The following is a 14,291-nucleotide window of genomic DNA, read 5'->3' as shown; positions in this document are numbered from 1 at the left end:
TTTTTGGACTTATTGGGCATTGGTAGTATCAAGGTCATTTGCACATTTGCAGACTTGCACATGCATCCTGGAATTCAATTTAAATACTAATTTTTTAATACCGAAGTACCATTTTATTACCATCACTCTACCACAGTACTTTTTAGCAAGGGAATTGTACTTGTAATTGTAATTGTACTTTAGTATGCAGATTTGCAGACATTATAAATTCAGAGGTGATCAGTGCATGTTAGTCATATATCTCTAAAACTCATTGGGGAAACATGTCAACAGGTTACATTTATAGGCTGGACCACTCAAAACTTACAATTGATGTCTAAAATGTCTAAATTAATAAACAATAATAATGTTCTACACCCCAAAATAGTCCAAATTTAGCATTTTCTACACTCTCTTAGAAGTAAACGTGCAGTTTTTTGTTGCTGTGCCTTTAAGACTCCTGTATAAACCTCCTCATCGCATGAGATATGAAACTTATTCTGCACTTATTAATTAAAATGCATGTGTAATTCTTCAGGCTGCAAACTATAAACATGTTAACAGGTTAAATGTTTAGGCTGGACCGCTCAAAACTCACAATTGCAAGTTTACATCTTGCATTTCTGACTATTTTCTCAAAACTAAGAATTGCAATATGTAAACTTGCAAATCCAAGTTGCAATCGGCCTCAGCGGTCTAACATCGCTTTTGTGTTGCATTATGAATTGCATTTGGACACATTTCGTAATGCACATCACATGAAATCCTGCAATGCACTGGGTTTAGGTTTGTCTGTCATCTCTTGAAATCATTTGTCTTGTGAGGTGACGAGACAAAGTGTCTGTGATGACATTTCTGTAAAACGATTGCGTCTTGAACGTTTTGCGACAGTTTCCAATGAGTGGAGATAGAAGAGTGTTCAGTTTTATCCGAAATGAATGTGAATCTGGCAATTTTTTATTAAGTTGCGAGAAAGAGTTAAAATGTATACACAAGCCTGACTAGTCGAGTAGTTCAGGACAGTAACTGGTTGATTTAACTGCTTAATGCCTGGTTCAGATTACACCATTTTGACTCCTAAAATCTTGTCGTGTCGTGGACAAGAAACATGTCAGACTACATGTTCCTTTCCGACCAGTCATCGCGTGCCGTCTCACACACATACACACACTCATTTGCACACATACACACGCACTCACTCACACTCACTCGCACGCACACTCACACACACACACGCGCGCACTCACTCGCGCGCACACACACTCACACTCTCGCTCACTCACTCACGCACACACACACACACGCACACACACACGCGCGCACACACTCTCGCTCACTCACTCGTGCACACACACGCGCGCGCACTCACTCACACTCTCGCGCACACACACACACATTCACTCACTCGCGCACACACACACACACACACACACACACACACACACACACACACTCACTCGCACACACACACACACACACACACACACACACACACACACACACACACACACACACACACACACACACACACACACACACACACACACACACACACACACACACACAACACACACACACACACACACACTCACTCACTCTTGATGGAACTGTCGTGGAGGACCGGAAAAAAATTAAACATGCTAGTCTTTTTATGTTGTGAAGCGTCGCAGACACGACGTCGGTTGTCGCCCACTATGACACACTATACGAGATGAAATGATCGAATCTTGCGTCCCGTTGCCCGTTGTTGTTTACGAATCCCCACGACACCCTACGTCAGACGGGTCGTGCCAAAATCGGGCTAAAATCGTGTAATCTGAACCAGGCATAAGACTAGTCTGACAAGTTAGTTATCTACATTTCTTTAAAGATTTGTCAAAACTTACGTCAGATGCATAAAAAAACATAGACGGGTCTAATTTGAATCCGAAAAGAACTATAGTTCTTAAGACACAGTCATAACATATTGACTGTGTTTATGCAACTGACCCCAAGTCTGTTCTTTTCAGTCTGTCTGTGTGCTGTGATCATGTCGTCTTCCTCTTTCTGGAAGCTGCTGAGGAAATGAGTCTTTAACAAAATAAACAACAGGAGAAGACCTGCGTGCAGTAAATATATACAGAAACCTGATCGTCCAACATCTACCTCACAAGACAAATGATTTCAAGAGATGACAGACAAACCTAAACCCAGTGCATTGCAGATGAGACGCTTTATGTTTGAAAAGGTCATTATGTATAATGATAAAAGCATGCTGCGCTCGCTGGATTTCATGTGATGTGCATTACGAAATGTGTCCAAATGCAATTCATAATGCAACACAAAAGCGATGTTAGACCGCTGAGGCCGATTGCAACTTGGATTTGCAAGTTTACATATTGCAATTCTTAGTTTTGAGAAAATAGTCAGAAATGCAAGATGTAAACTTGCAATTGTAATTTTTGAGCGGTCCAGCCTAAACATTTAACCTGTTAACATGTTTATAGTTTGCAGCCTGAAGAATTACACATGTGTTTTAATTAATAAGAGCAGAATAAGTTTAATATTTCATGTGATGAGGAGGTTTATACAGGAGTCTTAAAGGCACAGCAACAAAAAACTGCATGTTTACTTCTAAGAGAGTGTAGAAAATGCTAACTTGGACTATTTTGGGGTGTAGAACATCTTTATTATTGTTTATTAATTTAGACATTTTATTCATTTTATTTCTACAAAGATTCACTCACCAAAATAATACATCAGACTCTGATGTTGAATGACAAAATAACCTTATAAAATGTATACACTACACGGATGAGTGCATAAGTGCATACCGTATAGATATATATAGTGATGATAACTCTGATGCAAAGCATCACTAGTACTTATATTGTCCTTGAAAATTCCTCAAAAAGGTCATGCACCTTTTTGTCGCTATTCCAGTCCACATTTATTATATTACATAGAAATCAAATCTCATTATTATCAAACACTTGTCTATGCTCACGGTTAGTGCAGTTGCCCCCAGCAGGTCAAGTTTAGATACTCTACGAGTGCTGACTAAGATGCTTTTGTGCTTCTCTCTCTCCGTGCCGTTGTGCTGAGACTCAGAAACACAGACAGAGGCCCATTAATCACAGCCGTCTCTGACTCAATTAAAACAACAGACTATTCCTCTTATGCCCTGTTGCACTAGCATTTCATGCCCACGCATCTGCATTGAAACAGGTGTATCGTCTGCTTTTGAGGCATATTAATGGTGTAAAAGAGGCTTTGTGTTCTTTTACACATGGCAAACAATTACCATCTTTCTCTGAATAAATGCATGCACTTTTTGCGATCATTAGCTCACGAGCGTCCTTCAGATGCATTAGCAGAATGTGTCTGTTTGTGTTCACACCACACGGCATGATAGTGAAGTTGTCAGAAAAGTGCTAATTAATGAAGTCGTTTTGCTTTTTGTCACATCTGAGCATACCTTCCTAATCAGGCAAGAAGATCAGCTCCTGAAAGCAAGAAAAAGAGACGCTGATCCGGTGTTTTTCTGTTTGTCAGCTTAATTAACTCTTATTGCAGGAAAGGTGTTGCAGCTTTCTGTTGCTCTTCTTCTGGTTGAAGTTATGCATGTTTTTATTGATAGATAATGTTCAGAATAGCATACTATCATACTAATATTATTTGTGTAGTATGCATACTGTGTACAGTATGCAAATGTTGTTTGCATGGGATAATGTGTGCAAAATGTGCGATACGGCCTGATAATGTGAAGTGAACCAGTTAAATAAATGTGAGAGCTGCATGTTCAAAGTCAGAACACGGTGATGCTGCACTTTCCACAGGCTTGTGGTTTCAGAACAGTTTGCAAACAATGAATAGTGTTTATTATTTAATTATTTATGCTAAGCTGTTTATTATGATCTACTGTTGATCCAATATGACAGTGTTTATATCTCTGAATGAGCATCAATGACATTTCAAAATTAGAGTCCTGGCGTATTTCAGGCTTGTTTATATTTAAAATCCTGCATTATGTATAAAATCTTTTTTTCTTATTCTGGATATTATTGGTTACACGATTAAATCTGGCATTTAGTTCAGCAAGAACTTGAATAGATTCTCTCTGAATCGTCCCATTACAGGAAGAGTCTATTATTCATATGTATTATTATATTAGTACATAAACCAAACACCATTTTAATGCACATGTGTATATTGAATAAAACATGTCTTGAGTATTTTAAACTTGCAATCACCCTGTTTTGCAGACGACTGTTTAATAAAGTAAAAGAAGCTAAGATACAACATTTATTTAGAGATAAGTTGTTCTGTATGGACATACGGTACAGGGTTGTTATCGTTGACTAAAACCAAAGCCATAAATTTAAGTTTAGTTACTTCAGATAAAATAAACGTTAACTGAAATCAAATAAAATATGAAAAAAGCCTTCAAATTATCCTATTCCAGCTAGTTATCAGTAAAACATTTCTCATTTTCATTTAGTTTGACTTGAAGTACTAAAATAACTAAAACTAAAATAAAAACTATGTTGACATATGTGACCCTGGATCACAAAACCAGTCTCGAGTCGCACGGGTATATTTGTGGCAATAGCCAACAATACATTGTATGGGTCAAAATTATCGATTTTTCTTTTATGCCAAAAATCATTAGGATATTAAGTAAAGATCATGATTCATGAAGATATTTAGTCAATTTCCTACCGTAAATATATAAAACATTTATTTTTGTGAGTGAATGCAGCACAATCACGAACATAAATGAACAACTTTAAAGGAGATTTTCTCAATGTTTCGATATTTTTTTTCACCATCAGATTCCAGAGAGTTGTATCTCGGCCAAATATTGTCCTATCCTAACAATCCATACATCAATGGAAAGCTTATTTATTCAGCTTAATTTATATGATGTATAAATCTCAATTTCAAAAGATTTACCCATGTGACTGGTTTTGTCATCCAGGGTCACATATTATAAAAAAGAGAAATGACAAAAACACAAAAAAGAAAATTTAAAATTTAAAATAAAAATTTAATTGGAAAACATAAAAGTAAAAACATTCAAAATATGAATAAAAACTAGTATCACAATTATAGTAAAGTAATTCTGATTCGAAATTAAATAAATGTTATGAATTATACATTTTTTCATTTAAATGAATTGTACTTGTGTAGGTCTTAAATTGATATTAAAATCTCTGCAGAGACTCTGTTGATCAGAGGTTATCCCTCAGCTCTGGATTATCAGGAACTCGACACAGGCTGAATCTGAACCTGCGGATCTACTCAAAGCTGATGCATGAGCACAAACCTGCTAGGCCTCGACTTATTATATTTTTCATTCTCTCACCATTTCCCACTCTCCAATGTTTAACAGATTGCTGCATTATTTACCATCCAAGAAAAACTAAATACATGCAACACTTCTTCACTATGTGCCACTATCACCATCTGCCTGTGATCTGCTGTTGAAGATCCTCACAGTATGTTGCTCACAGCATCTCTCACTGTAAAGATGTTGACCGGCTCGTCTGTGGGAAAGCTAGGCTCCATCACGAGGGCGAGGGTGACGTATACAGTGCTATGCATAAGTTTAGACACCCATGCTAAAGTTGACTAAAAAGAGGAATAAAAAATCATCTTTTGGAAATTGAACTTAATGCCTTAATTTAAAAAATTAGGAAAAATCCAACCTTTAAGGACACCAATTTTCTTTGTGAATGAATAATGTATCGTAAATAAATGTTCTTCCTTAAAATACAGGGTGCATAAGTCTGGACACCCCTATGTTAAATTCCCATAGAGGCAGGCAGATTTTTATTTTTCAAGGCCAGTTACTTCATGGATCCAGGATACTATGCATCCTGATAAAGTTCCCTTGGCCTTTGGAATTAAAATAGCCCCACATCATCACATAGCCTTCACCATACCTAGAGATTGGCATGGGGTACTTTCCATAAGATCATCTCTCAATGCAAATCAAACTAGCTATTAGGCTAACTGAAATAAAACCATGCCAATTTCCAAAAGATGATTTTTTTATTCCTCTTTTTAGTCAACTTTAGCATGGGTGTCTAAACTTATGCATAGCACTGTATATGGACCAGTGGCGGCATTAGAGCACATTTCAGTGATTGAATCTGAATTCGTGTCTGTCATCAGATCAGGTTCAGACTGAATCTGGGGTAAAATTCACAGATTTTTCTCTCTGGCTGTGTCTTGAGTCGGACTTGGATTAGGAAGAGAACGCAGTTTGAATAAGACACTGTCAGGATCAATGTTCACACATCAGTGGACATCGTGCTCGATGCTTTAAAATCAGGACACAAACAGGAATAGTAGTGACTCAATGAGAAAATGGTTGACATTAGCGTCCTTGAGCCCTGGAAAGGCGCTATATAAATAAAACATTATTATTATTATTATTATTATTATTATTATTATTATTAACATGCAGATTTTTTTTTTTTTTTTTTTTACAGTGATGATTAATGATTGTGTGATTTTGGGTGATATTTCATCCAAAAAAGCAAAAGTAAATACAATTTTGGGTAACACTTTGTTTTACAGTGTCCTTGTTGCATATGTTACATGTACTTGCATAGTAATTACAGTAAATTCTGCATAATTACATGCAACTAACCCTCAACCAAATCCTAATCCTACCCTAACCCTATAGTAAGTACATGTAGTTAATTAATATTATTCAGTACTTAAATATATAATTACACTGCAACAATGACACCTTAAAATAAACTGTAACCCAATTTTGCATAAAGAAAGAAAGCCTAAAACCTATTTTAAGGACCATTAAGATATTTAGCATTTTCATTCATTAAGCAAGCACATTTGCTCCCAATTATTAAACATTGATACAAAAAATCTAATTGTTCTATTATTTGAAAGTTTGTGTGTGTGTATATATGTATATATATTTTCTGTAATTAATCATGATTAATAAAACCTAACATGAAAGTTTTTTATATATTTTTATATTGTAATATTTTAACATTTAATCTCCGAATTAGCATAGAAACAACATAAAGATAGTAACCTATACTTTAAATATTTGTTTAATGGCATCTTTTAATGAATGAAGGCCAGTATCACCAATAACAATATTGCTTCTGATGTCTCTATGAAATTAATTTTTTCCTCCTGAATTTTAGCCATTAGGATATATAGCCGAAAGTAGGCTATATCCTATAAGCATATGTTCTTCTGTCTTGTTTTTTTAAATGTCACAAACAAAATAAAAAATCCATTGTCTACACCATGTGATGAGAATTTGAAGGGAAAAGTTTAGTCGTTATTGAAATATGACCTGGATAAGTTTTCAAGAGCCTTGACCGGACATGAATATGAATGATTTGCCAGCATCTCTCCTTGATGTACATTATTTTCTTTCCCCTCAACAGAGCGCAGTGTAAGAGAAAACACTCTGAAGTATATTGAGCTTCTGGAGGACAGACTTCACAGGTACTGGATATTTCTCATCTCGCCGTCTCTCACACTCTTTCACACAAACAACCCCTCGTTTCGTCCCTCGGGTGATTTTTCCTTATTATTTCAACAGTTCGCACTGTCTGGCCTTATTTCAGTCCTGTCTCTCTGGATGTTTCAGCGTATTAAATCATTCAGGTCCACGCTGACTGCATCAGTCCGTTCCTGATAAGCTCATCTTCATGTGTCCAAAGTGACATTTCCAAATTAAGAGGAAATGAAACGAAAAAAATGAGATGTGAGCTGCCACTTCAATAAATGTGCATTTGTTTTGAGCACTCTTGGCTCATTTTTTGCTGTTTTTAATGATTTTTTTTTAGCTCTAGAGGCACTTGCAGCTGATTCTGAACAAGCTCCGCCCACTTAGAATGAAATTCTGATTGACATGTGAAGCGACCAATCACAGATCTTCTTTTTAGTTTTTTACATTCCATTCCGTGGTGGGTTTATCTGAAATATTAATAATGTTGTTGCTGTTGCTGTTGTTTTAGATAAACCAAGATGTGCTTGACATATATAAACCAAGATGTGCTTGACATTTAAAATCTATAAAAATAATGCTAAATGCAAATAACAACTGAAACTATAGAAATAGATAGTTTATTTAATAGTTCTATTATATATAGACATAATATTACAAATATTTTCCACTTTTTTTAGACATCTAGGCTAAATATACTATATTGTTGGACTAATGTAGTTAAAGGATTAGTTCACTTCAGAATTAAAATTTCCTGATAATTTACTTTTCATCCAAGATGTTCATGTCTTGAAAAGTAATTAAGGTTTTTGAGGAAAACATTCCAGGATTTCCAGGAAATTATCAGGAAATTTTAATTCTGAAGTGAACTAATCCTTTAACTGCATTATTAATAATTTAAGTACATTATCATTTAGTTTGATACGTTAACATTTTTTGGGTCGTCATTTGATTTCCAGTGTAAAATCTGCGACCTGAAGCAAAGCCGTTTGAGAACCTCTGGTTCAATTAATGTGAAAATAGGAACACAATCCCGCCCTATTATTTTCGACCTTTTAATATTAAGTCTGCATAAGTGGCGACCAGAAGCTGTACATTTCAAGCATACTAGTAATAAAAGGTTAGACTTTCCTTCGCTCTGACCATGCTCCAGCTGCAAAGCTTTTATTTAGCATCTCTCTCAACCTAAATGCCACACAAATTGGCATAATTGAATGAGTTATTAGTTGCTGTACTCAACCGTAGAAATGTAGCATTCATTACATTTCAATAAAACACTATGGGCGTCCATCTGGAGGGAAGTATGGCATATGGTTTACCGTTCGCTTCTTTGGAATAGCACATGCTCGGATGCCAGAAGCGCTGTCTCTTGCCAAGGTTATTACTGTACGAGCTGAAGAGGAGGGGCTGTGGCACGGGACTGTCTCCAGAAAACCCTCTCTTCTCGCTTTCCTTCAATTTTATTTTACCCAGAGTGATTGTTCTCCTTGTTACTCACCATGGAAACCCGACTCCAAAAAGCAGGCAGGCATTAGCCGCCGGTCATACTCAACCCGACGAGGGTTTCTTTTGTTCGCCCAGCTACAAATAAATGGACCAAACTCACTAGCTCTCTCTCTTTCCTGTGGCACAAATGGGAATAATAAAAGAATAGCTCGCCTAAAAATGAAAATATTCCATTTGCTCACTCGTATGTCGTTCCAAACCTGTATAACTTTCTTTCTTCTGGTGGGACTGCTCGTTTTCATTCACTGAACGTATATATGGGGATTGACACTGTCAAGCTTTCAGAAATAAAATAAAAAAGCACCTAAAAGTACCTTTTTTTGTCATTTTGGAGCCTCTGGTCACTATGTATGAAAAGAGCAATTCTTCTTATCAAACAACATTTTTCACTTAAAATTCAAATTGGATGAACCACATTCAAAGCCGTCTTAGTTTGCAGATTAACACAGCTATTCTATATTGCAAGTTGCTTATGAACTATATTAATTTGTTGAAGGATTGTTCATTTTATGGGTGCATTTATTTGAAAAAAATAAAAACAGTAATATTGTGAAATATTATTACCATTTGAAATAACTGTTTTCTAGGTGAATATATAGTAAAGTGTATTTTATTCCTGTGATCAAAGCTGAATTTTCAGCATCATTACTCCAGTCTTCAGTGTCACATGATCCTCTTTAGAAATCATTATAATATGATGATTTAATGCTCAAGAAACATTTCTAATTATTATCAATGTTGAAAACAGTTGGTGCTTCATATTTTTTTGTGGAAACCGTGATACATTTATCATTTAAAAACTTTGGGTATGTCAAAGAATCAGGAAAAAAATGCATCACGGTTTCCACAAAAATATTAAGTTTCTTTCAAAAACGTACAAAAATCTTAATGATTCCAAAGTTTTGACTGGTAGTGTATATGCTTGACGGTGGCAGTTTTGGGTGAGTGTGTGTGTGTGTGCATATAAAGGAATAATAAGGAAAGCTCAAACATCCATTTCTTAACAGACATGCGTGTTTATTTTAGCACTTCCATCAGTGAAACAGCACACTACAACCTGTAAAACATTGAAATAAATATCAGTAAATAATGTTAAAGGAACACGCCGACTTTTTGGGACTTATTCATCGTATCCCCCAGAGTATGTGTACGGTTAGAAGATGGCTGTGTCTCATGTGACCTTGTTATTTGTACATGCTGTGACTATACAAATCACAACATGTAATTAGGAAAATGTTGGCGTTATTTTGTCACTTATTGGGAGCGGTATGCTAGCTGGAGCCATTTACCTCCAGTCTTTGTGCTAAGCTAGGCTAGCGGTGGGTGTGTCTGACAGAGTTACGGCACACACGGAGATGAGAAGGGTATGTGTGGACTTATCTAACTCTGGGGGATACGGTGAATAAGCTAAAGTCCCAAAAAGTCGGCGTGTTCCTTTAACCTTAATAATATAAGAAAGTTAAATATTATTTAAAAAAATGATTCGTTTTATATTTCCCCACAAGATGCACCCCACAAGCACAAACTGTGTTAAATAGAATTTGACGTGCAAGCAAAAAGGATTCTGTCACACAGCGTTTTTTTTCTACTTTACCAAAGGAAAGAATGCGATTGTAATAGCCCTAATTAAACGCGAACCAAAAGGAAGAAACGTTTATAATCCCCTGTGAGACGTGAAGATTTGGGTAAAGAAACAAGAGATCTCATGTCCAGTGGAATAACTAATGCAATACTGTTAAATTGGCTGATGATCGGGTGACCTGATTGCTAAACAGAATACAAAGCCAACAAAGCTTAAATTTATGGACTTGCGTACCTCTTTCATTCGGCAATAAATCCAAATGTTTCCATGGCTGCGATCTAACATTTAATTGTTGATAACCTATTATTTATTTTGTAATCAAAGCTTTGTGCTTCACTCGTGTCATAATGTTCACGTAAAACAGCATTCACATGCAACAAAATTAAGTGTTTTGGTGTATCACCGCCGGTGCCAAGTTTACCGGCACAGCCCTAGTAATGCTTCTTTACCTGCTTGTTCCTTCCATCACACACACACACACACACACGCACACGCACACACACGTACGTGTCTCTTCCTGAGGTGTTAAAATTAAGTTATCTATCTCTTTTTAGCACTGACTGGTGTCAGAAAATGCAGCGAGATGATAGATGGTCTTTTTTGTGGTGCCAACATTTTCATTGCTTTAATACATAAATAAAATAAAAATCATCTGGTGAGAACCATCAAGGGCCTGCTTTACTAAAGCATTTGATAAAGTATCACTAAAAATAGTATACCGTTTTTATTAGATTCACAATTGTATCCTGCAGGAATTGCTGTGAATTTAGGCATTCTAACATCAAATTCTGTTCCAACATTTTAACAGCAGCCCAACACATCAAATTATATTGACATTGAATATTTAGCAACATTCTAACATGTCAAATTCTATTGGAATCCAAAATTTTAGCAACATTCTAACGTCAAATTCTACTAAAATTCAACATTTTAACAGCATTGAAACACACCAAATTCTATTGACATTCAACATTTAGCAACATTCTAACATCAAATTCTATTGTAACCCAACATTCTGACATCAATTTCTATTGGAATCCAACATTTTAGCAACATTCTAACATGTCAAATTCTGTTGGAATCCAGCATTTTAACACATCAAATTCTAATGACATTGAACATTTAGCAACATTCTAACATGTCAAATTCTATTGGAATCCAACATTTTAGCAACATTCTAACGTCAAATTCTACTAAAATTCAACATTTTAACAGCCTTGAAACACCAAATTCTATTGACATTCAACATTTAGCAACATTCTAACGTCAAATTCTATTGTAACCCAACATTAACAACATTCTGACATCAATTTCTATTGGAATCCAACATTTTAGCAACATTCTACCATGTCAAATTCTATTGGAATCCAACTTTTTAGCAACATTCTAACGTCAAATTCTACTAAAATTCAACATTTTAACAGCCTTGAAACACCAAATTCTATTGACATTCAACATTTAGCAACATTCTAACGTCAAATTCTATTGTAACCCAACATTAACAACATTCTGACATCAATTTCTATTGGAATCCAACATTTTAGCAACAGTCTAACATGTCAAATTCTGTTGGAATCCAGCATTTTAACACATCAAATTCTAATGACATTGAACATTTAGCAACATTCTAACATGTCAAATTCTATTGGAATCCAACATTTTAGCAACATTCTAACGTCAAATTCTACTAAAATTCAACATTTTAACAGCCTTGAAACACCAAATTCTATTGACATTCAACATTTAGCAACATTCTAACGTCAAATTCTATTGTAACCCAACATTAACAACATTCTGACATCAATTTCTATTGACATTCAACATTTAGCAACATTCTAACGTCAAATTCTATTGTAACCCAACATTAACAACATTCTGACATCAATTTCTATTGGAATCCAACATTTAGCAACATTCTAATGCCAACTTCAATTGTGAGTCATGGAGAGATCCATGGAGAGATCCTTTATGCACATTTACTTTACTTTCTCTGCCCTTCATGATGCATGAAACCAAACACAAACATGTAAATGAATCTCTGTAGGTTTGTGTGGCAGCGTAATAAAGCCACCGGGAGGAGCAAAGAGGTTTCTGGAGAGAGTACAGCGTTGTCTGTCGTCGCTTTAGGAAGCTGTCTGTCTCTGGAGACAGTGGGTGTGAAGACCGTAATTATTGTTCTCTCCGTATGAGTTTGCCCACAGAAGAGCCGAACTCCAGTTTCATGGACTGTAGGAGACGGCAGCGAGCTTTAGTGTCTTTATATAGTGACATATATGACATTGAAGCCAAAAGAGTCCCTCTGAAAATAATGAGGGACCATGATATATGGTAGTCTATAGCCCTATTCAGACGGGATTAACTTTACAAGGGTAGATGGAGTAATGTAATTTTACCACAGGACGTCTGTAATATGAATGGCCAATTCGCACAGGATAAGATAGTGGGAGAGTATCTCCATTTACACACCGCCGTCACTCCTGTCGTCATGTGTGTATTACGTTGCTTCCTGATGTCACGTGCGCAAACACATATAACCCATATTTATAAAACAGTTATGTCTGGTCGAACGATGTATTAATGAACTTCAGATTGGATTGTGTTGGTAATAGGCTCTTACCTAACACTAAAAGATGTTTCGTGCCTCTGACAAGTGCTGTCGATCTTCTCTCTGATCTGAATGGTGTGTGTGTGGAAAACACTTGAGTTTTGCTACTGACTCGTCCCAGCGTCTAGAACACAACTGATGCTTCTTCAAGCGTCTCCATACTTGAAAAACCCGCGGAAAACTACTTTTAAACAGGAAATGATGGAATATTTACGTACATATTTACAGCGGGTCTATTCGCACGGGATTAGCATTACCTGAGGTCATTTTTCCGGACCTTTTTACTGAAGGTAAAAGTCGCTGTAATCTTCACTGACTTTGTCTGTAATGATCTCTGAGATGCACATTCGGACGGGACTAAAATCACTGAGAAGCTCTGGTAATTATTACTTTACCCCTCCTCTCCATGTTAAGTTTAGTCCGAAAAGGGCTAATGAAATGTTTCTTTTTATTATTATCTGCCAGGTTGAAAAGTCTGAACAAGTGAAAACTATAGCATGACGTTAAATTAGAAACCTTCTAGCTCTGAACAGTTCTCTTAAATGTTCGCAAATGGGATTATTCGCCCCAGGTTTTTCCTTGTTGGATAGTTTCTCATGCAATCTTGTTTTTTATATTCTACCGTTATTTTGAGTTTTTTAATGTTTTTGAAAGAAGTGTTCATTAAGGCTGCATTTATTTGATAAAAAAAAAACAGTAATATTGTGAAATATTATTACAATTTAAAATAACTGTTTTCTGTGTGAATATATGTTAAAATGTAATTTATTCCTGTGATCAAAGCTGAATTTTCAGCATCATTACTCCAGTCTTCAGTGTCACATGATCCTTCAGAAATCACTCTAATATGATGATTTGACGCTCAAGGAACATTTCTGATTATTATCAATGTTGAAAACAGTTGCTGCTTCAGATTTATGTGGAAACTGTGATGCATTTGATTTTTCAGGATCCTTTGATGAATAGAAAGTTCAAAAGAACAACATTTATTTGAAATGGAAATATTTGTAACATTACATAAATGTCTTTACTGTCACTTTTGATCAGTTCAGTGTATCCTTGCGAAATAAAAGTATTAATTTATTTTAAAAAACAAACAAACTTTAGTGGACATCTAATATTAAAAGTGGAGCATCTTC

At 35.7% G+C, this 14,291-nt stretch overlaps 1 protein-coding gene across 3 annotated transcripts in view; it reads left to right on the top strand.

Annotated features, from left to right (window-relative positions):
* disc1 (DISC1 scaffold protein) overlaps nucleotides 1-14,291 on the top strand; it is a 69,638-nt gene that overhangs the window by 31,664 nt on the left and 23,683 nt on the right. For all 3 annotated transcript variants that reach the window (XM_079855658.1, XM_079855657.1, XM_079855656.1), the window contains exon 10: nucleotides 7,395-7,455. In XM_079855658.1, coding sequence (XP_079711784.1) covers nucleotides 7,395-7,455 — 61 coding nt within the window. The remainder of the gene's footprint in view (nucleotides 1-7,394; nucleotides 7,456-14,291) is intronic.

Source organism: Squalius cephalus (assembly GCF_949319135.1).
Source record: "Squalius cephalus genome assembly, chromosome: 21".
In the NCBI taxonomy this organism is placed as follows: domain Eukaryota; kingdom Metazoa; phylum Chordata; class Actinopteri; order Cypriniformes; family Leuciscidae; genus Squalius; species Squalius cephalus.
This window is presented reverse-complemented; position numbering and strand designations above follow the sequence as displayed.